A 7,803-nucleotide genomic window follows, 5' to 3' on the forward strand; every position below is an offset into this window, starting at 1 on the left:
TTTTATGCACCGTATTAATGCCTTTAGTAATATTTTCCTTTTCGACTTTGGTTGATGTCCTTGTCATCAGCTCCCTTCCCCTCACAAATGCTTTTTTACCTTAACCCAGTTCGTCTCTTATGAATTATCCTTACTGTGATTTCCAAAAAATGAAATTCTCCACCTATTCTGATTTTCCCCTCAAAGTTTTATCTTAGCTTTATCTCTTTGAGAAAGCCATTTCCTTTGTTTTTTCAATGATTTTGTTCTCATCCTTTGTCTTTCACTCTGTTTTTGCATTCCATTAATTTATTATTACAATCTCTTGACTAGTAGATTAGTAAAGCTTGACTTATCGGCAAATCCAACGGTAACAGTTTGCATTTGAATTTAAAGCAAAAAGAATCAATTCTGTCCGGTTTTCAAAACCTACAGTATGAACCAGTTTGGAGTAACATTTTATTTTAAAATTAAAACGGTGGTGAAATATTAGTCATTAGTAATATTAGTCACCCATGGCGCACTCACAGTTCAGCGCTGAAAGAACTGAAATAAAAATGCTCTTCGATTTAAAAGGAATAAAAATCGAAGCAGGGCCAATAGAAATGTTGAAAGTCTTAAAGCATCTTCTACGACTCGTAAAGTAGGCAACGGGTTTTTCAACAAATTTTCGTGGCTCTTCTCACTTGGATGAAATCCGAATCCATGACCACAAAGTAAGAAGAATATAGTATTACACTGTGTGTAGCCGTGACGCAACGTTTTGAATCTGCCGCATTAGTATTAAGTTTTACGGCGATGAGAAAAATGCATGCAAGCTTGACTCACTCCGCGTAAAAAAACGGCCGGGAAGTTGCGATGAAAGCCCGCGAGTCTTTGCTCCGTTACAGCAACTATTATGTATATGCCCTCCGATGGCTCAAGTCTACAATTCGAAAAAATTTTGAAAGTACGAGAAAACCGTCCAAAATCGAGGAAGATGACGGACTTTGGAATGTGCCGAATTAAGGTACCGTCATCTCCAATGCACAGAATGACAGGCAGCAATAAATAATTATCTGAAGTTGATAAATCTTCGCAATACGTATATATACGTCAATCAGGCTCATTATTTTCGCAATAACAGAAAAGCCTTGATTTCTTCGCTACATGATTGATTTGTATGTGCAGATTTTGTGGCTCTCTTTGAGTTTTATGGATGTCGAATGTTGAAGCAGAGGTGAATCGGAAGATTTGTGTGACTACTTCTGGTTTTGACTTATACAAGGCTTGGGTATATTAATATCTGTCGCACCGAAAAAGCATGATTATACCCACGAAAACAGAATGAGTGGTATTGCTGAGGATTATATTTCATGACGGCATTACCCAAACCACCAAGAAGCTCTGCAGTTCTTGCAAGTATTCCTTTCATTTCATATGTGTATTGTTTGAAAGAAAAATTAAAAAAGAATAGCTCAAACTAAGAATAGCACATCTCATGAACTGCGAAGTTCAGGATTTCCATTTTAAGGAAGTTGTGCCCGGGGATGATCGTAGTAGGGATTATTCACATAATTAAGAAGCATTGATTTGGCATTAATGTACATCTGATTATGTTTTAAATTCACAGCGATAAAATTAATAATTGTTTTTATCAACCATGTTTCCATTTAAGGCCACAGTACAAATTTTTATTTGCTTTAAAATTATAGTTATTCTAAAGTCATTGAAAAATCTGATGGGAATAACATCATCAAAGTTTACTTTCAAAAGAAACCAGCATACTGGAAAACGTTTGATTTCATCGTCCAATGAAATGGTTTAGCCTTTGCTTAATTTTTCTCCCTGCACTTAGCCTGTTGAATATGATTAGTTATTTTCTTCATTAAAGTAATATTTTCATTAGCAGATTGAAAGCAATAGATATAAAGTGCTACCATAAAATTAATTTGACTTAATGGTCTTATGATGCAGAACTCGACTAGCTGGCTGAAGGGAGCCACCCTACTGCTTCCTTTAGCTCTCATGGTAAGAGTGTCAGCTATGCCCCAGTATCACTACAGTCCAGCCAGCTCATTTGCCAAATTCCATGGGCCAGTGATCCTGGGGAATGACAAAATGGTGCGAGTAGATGCGGCAGCCACACACCACCACCACCAAAATCATCCTCATCAACCACAAAACCACCAGCAGCAACACCATGAGCTAAATAATGTTGACTATATTGTAAGTGTATACATACATTCTTAGATCACCACATACGCATTGTGAAATATTGTATTCTTGTGAACCATTAATTTTATGTTTAATACTGACAGGATTTTAACTGAAAATACATTTCATTTTTACTTGAGGTAAAAATATCCATACTCTGCAGACTGCCTTTTTAATTCTAAGAGGTCAAAATACAATTTTTTCTATTCATTTCTGAGCAAACAAACCCTTGAGAAATGGAAGCTGCCACTCTCATTTAACTTTCATCCCAGTATTGAAACAATATGCCCAATGCTGTCTTTGCCTAACTGTTTTAGGTGGAAAAATGATTTATGTTTGTGCTTTTACAACATTTAAAATTCCCATCAAATCAAAATCATTATAGCACACCATTTTCTTTCAATCACTGCACAGCATGGCAGTTTAGATGAGATGATGGCAGATGAGATGGCATTTTAAGTGCAGAGAAATTTTAGCTCCTCACTAATGCCGTGAGAATTCTAGGATTTAGAGCATTTTCACATAAGAGAGGATCTTGAAATTACTTGAAATTTCTTTATGAAATCAAATTACATAGATTATATTTCTGAGAAAATATAGTTGTTCATATTTTACATAAAATCATATGTGAACTATTTTCTCTGACTCTTTAACCATGTTTTCCCTTATTTATCAACACCTTCATAGCAATTGATAATATTCAACATAATTAAAAAGGAAACATGTATGTGTTTTCAGGGCCACCCACTCTATGACTATGCATATGGTGTGACCGACCACAAAACAGGTGACCGACATGGGCAAAAAGAGAGGAGAGATGGCCACAAAGTCCAAGGTGAATACCATGTATCTGAGCCCTCAGGCAACGTGAGAACAGTTCGCTATTGGGCTGACGAAACTGGCTTCCATGCATCGGTACACAACAGTGATCCAAAGGCTGCCGCTGATGCTCACCCTCCAGCACCTGCTCGCAAGCCCCACCATTCTGAGGATGATGGATCTCATGATTATTGGTAGATGATGAATGATTTCATGAATTCCATTATGCGTGAAAGATTTGCTTTAGAGTTGTAAAATTCTCTTCAACTGCCTGTATATATGCACATAATTATTTAAGAGGGAAATGGCCAGAGTAATTCCCATATGGTGTAAATGGAAAGAGGCCAGCATCAAGGGCAGGAGTGTATATTAGGTTTTCTGGAAAATTCTATTCCATCTCCTTCATTTTCCCATGCTAAGATATGAATCGGCCCAAGGTATAGATGCCCTGTGATAATGAAGCTGTTTGTTAAGCTAAATTTTATCCCAAACATATGTAAACTAAGAACATTTTTCCTTATGTCTATGGTGTTTTGTGAATGAAACTGCTAAATATTAAGTAATTATTTTGTTTTAAATCAATAGCATGCTAAGTTATTAATGCTCAATGATCATTTGTTTAGAGAGCCGCCTTCAACGTTCAATGTAACATAATCCTGGACCTACATGTTGTTAATTAAACTGATGGATCTTCAGATTTTTGGGGTTAGAAAGAAATTTAAAGTATGAAAAAAGGAGAAAGATAAGTAAAGCCATTTACTAATAAAATTTTTCTCCATAATAAAACTTAAATATATTATACATTGATATACTAATAGGTGATTTGCTCTTCCTAATGCTTAGAAAAACCAATTTTAATTTGAGTCCAATCAGACATTATTAAGTATGATCTTGTGCTTTCCCGGAAAATTGCTGTACAAAAGGCTACTTCCACTGTTGTTTTAGTTCTAATTCCTATTGCACTTTCACACGTAAAACTTAACCCATTTTGGCTGCCCCCACCCCCCTTCTGAATTTGGAATGAGGATCATGCTGTGTTGATGAATCATACATATCCCGAGATAGAATCAATCAAGAGCAGACCAAAAACTGTCATCAGTTTTAAGATAACCCTGTTGAGAGGGATGGCTCAAGAGTGGGGGAAAGTTCACTCCAAGGAAAGGGTGAGAGAAATTACTGTGTAGGTTTTTCTTAAACAGAATTCAATATAATGCCTCGACCATACAATGCCCTTTCACAATTTCCATTCCTAAAAAGTCTATCTAATGCATAAGGGTTGAAAAATGTGGGTATCAACTTGAAAATTCTGTTATTTTTCTTTTCTCCCTTGGTCTCTTAGTGTATTCTAAGATATATCCATAATACTAGAACTGATTTCCAAAGAAGAAAGTATTATTGTACTCATTCGCCTGGCTAGCTTATATTAATGTAATCCAAAAAACTTTATAGTCCAAAACCTTTTTGAACTATAACAGGACCATGCTAGAGCATAGAAAACACTCTCCAAGTCAATGCTTTTAAAAATCAGAACAAATCCATGATTTGTACTGGCTCCATAATTGCTGTGTCTTATATTAAACTTTGTGTAGTCACATTGAACGGCACATTAATTAAGTCATTCACCGTAAAGCGTTAATTACCAATGCCTAAATGACATTGAGTTTGCTTTATTCAAACACTTCAATAACTTGATAAGTGAGAAAATATAACTGCTGTTTCATTCAACATGGACACACCAATGTTTTCTGTAATTAATCGAATGTACATATTGATTTATGAATTTGTTTGTTAGTCATTTTTATATTTTTTTGTTAACTCTCTTGTTACTGTTATATATCTTGTTGGAAGGGAAGTTTACTCTTGTTAATAAATAAATTGTTGCATTGAACACTTCTTTTCTTATGCCTTATAAGGAGGTATTTATGTCTCTGAAAGCAACAACCTTTAACTTACTGTTATCTTACACAAAATATTTTTCAAGTCATATCCTTCACAAATCAGTGATGACACAACTTTGACATTGTTTTTCCTATTTCTCCTGGAGCCCAAGTGTGGGCTACCTACCTTGTATCCTGACCCATGGCCATATTGCCCCACCCCCACAAACCATCGAAATTCAATACCCTTATTTCATCTAAGCCAACAAAATCATCCCCAAGGCCACCATCTGGATCGTCCTCTTCTATGTATTATTCCCCTTCATCCTCTTCATTATCACCATCATCATATCAAAATTCCACCACACCAGCTTAAAACATCCCTACCCCCCGATTTTCATAGCAAACCACCTCACAACTCTTCTGCCACCTCTTCCTCAAACCCACCCTCCCACTCACCCTCCACCTCATCCCCCAAATCACCCCACAAAGTACCCCCCAACTCTCCTACCACTCCATCAACATACCCACCTCCCAAATCTTATTGTTCTCCGTGATTATTTATTTTACAACAGCCTGAAAATGGAAGAAGGCACATTATTTTAAGTGCTTTTATTATGCTTTCATCATTATGTTTGCCACTTTTTCATTAACCAAACATAACGTCATTACCACCCTGAGCAAAGGGCACTTACTTCTCTTCCTGCAGGTAAACACCGATGTCTAGATACATCGCATTTAAACGTATCTTGTAGGAATCTTACTCTCCTATTTGTGCATTTTAATGTAGAATGGTATGTTCTTTCAAAATACGATATCACAAGTAATTAGTCCAAGGAATAAGAATACAACAGTTTCATCTTTTTTCGGAAATTGCAATACAAAATGCAATTCTTCATTTTTAATCATATACTCTTCCTAAAGTTCTTTTACTAATCCACTTCTATTAAATTGTATTTTGAGGTTATGGTATAAGGCTAAATGTATCAAATAATTCATTCATAAACTCTAAACATTGATTAAATATCCTAATAAATACATACATGTCAAGAACTCTTATTCAACATTAAGTTTCCCATTTCGGATAATTGTTTCAATACAAATGTAGCCATGGTAACGGTGCATTGGATTATTTATTTTTGCAGTCCATTGTTGTGCGCTGATGTATTCATATTAAATACGTGCAAATTACTCGCGAAAGCGAAAATAATAAACCGCGGAAGCTGAATTAGACAGGTTCCTGTGATATTTAGAAAGGAAATGAAGTGTCAATTATTACGCTCTTTTAAACTGTACAGCGGCCTTGATAAATAGGTCCTAGTCAGTTAAAACACAGCATATATTTTTTCCATTTTCTGTCGTTCACATCCTGTATTGCTTACCAATATCAAACTAACACCATTCCGAGAATAAATAACGAAAGCAAAACTCAACTTGAACAAATGCTAGATATGCAAAACATTGTCATGATAAACTTAGTTGCGTATCCAAAATATTAGAGCAACTAGGCTGGAAATCACTCACGGAGCGATGGTTAAATTATAGATTAAATCTCTTGCATTAATTGGAAGGATGTCCCTTTAGCAGTGGTGTGGAAATTATTATTACCCCCATCGGACTACGGTAGGACAGATCATGTCCACACAATAAATGATCAAGTGTAGAATAGATGGATTTAAGATGTAATTTTTTCTACAAACGATAAGGGATGAGAAAGACATTTCCACAGTGTCATTTCTTCGTATTAGTAGTAGTATTTAGGTGGGGCTACCGACTGCTGAGGTCATTTGCGCCATAGGGGATGGACAGGAAAGGATGAAGGGTGGAAAACCCGGCGTCGGCATTAGCCTACTCTTTACGAAAGGCGCCAAGGGGTCCGCAACTTAACGTCCCATCCAACGGACGGCGTACTCACTCAAAGTGCCCTCCACAAAGCACCTCAAGTAGGGATCGAGATATCTCTGAAAAATATTCAACACCGCCGGGATTTGAACCCGGGCCCTCTGGGTGGGAAGCTAGTACGTTAGCCGACGCACCATTTCGATCCCCCCCTGTTCTTCATCAATATTAGGATTCAGCTTTACGTAATTCTTTGCTCCCAGGCTGAAAAGGATGCGCTGACAGTCTTCGAGACGGCTGGGCGCCTCTTAGGTCAAAAACCACGACTTTGATGACAAGCAAAGTATTTCCTCCTCCGCAGAATAAATTTAGACCGCCTCGATATATTAAAAGGTGATAAACCTGTAGGAATATTCGAGAGGTAATAACCGTAACACTGTAAAACAACAGATTAAATTAAATAAAATTTTTTGAGTAAAAAGGTAAATTAATTTTTCTGTTAAAATAGTTGCAAACACATTTATTTTACCGAGTTCCTGATGAAATTTTCCTCACAGCAATTTATCGCCAATGTAATTGGAACTTACAAATTATTTTCCAGATCGCAAGGCATTAGAATCATCATTCAGCTCATTTATTTACATGTACCACCTGCATGTACTTGTATAGTCATGAACTAACAGTGAGACCCAAATTTGGATTCATTGAATGGTCACGCGATGGCTCGTTTAATGACGCGCGCGCATTTATGGAAGGGCACGAAATTGCATTGTTGGCTGGTGGTCTTCGAAGCAGCTGTGCGTAGCGTACACTCGGCACTCGAGCTTTCGGCGATGAAGATAGCGGTTAACTGCCGAACTCCAGTTCGCTCCAATGCAAAGCACTGCGAAGATACGCGTGATTCGCACTTTCGGAGTTAAAATGGGCTAACAATTCCCTCCCCTCCTTTTCCCTCGTCGCAATTCGATTTCGCTCCCTCTTGTTCGAAGTCTCACACTCAATGAACTCCCCAAGCTCCCCCGCCTTCCCCTCAAAGTCCACCCCTCACTTGCCGACGGGCATTTGGTCTCGCCAGTTCGCTTCAAGAGCCAGG

General features: G+C 37.3%; 1 protein-coding gene across 1 annotated transcript; it reads left to right on the top strand.

Annotated features, from left to right (window-relative positions):
- The first annotated feature begins 845 nt into the window (after positions 1–845).
- LOC139697311 (uncharacterized) lies at positions 846–4,772 on the top strand. Its single transcript, XM_071595977.1, has 3 exons — positions 846–1,376; positions 1,936–2,187; positions 2,914–4,772. Exons 1-3 carry the CDS (start codon positions 1,335–1,337, stop codon positions 3,190–3,192), a joined length of 573 nt encoding a protein of 190 aa, XP_071452078.1. The 5' UTR covers positions 846–1,334; the 3' UTR covers positions 3,193–4,772.
- The last annotated feature ends 3,031 nt before the right edge of the window (positions 4,773–7,803 follow it).

Source organism: Hetaerina americana, unplaced genomic scaffold, assembly GCF_022747635.1.
Source record: "Hetaerina americana unplaced genomic scaffold, ioHetAmer1.1.p SCAF_72, whole genome shotgun sequence".
NCBI lineage: Eukaryota > Metazoa > Arthropoda > Insecta > Odonata > Calopterygidae > Hetaerina > Hetaerina americana.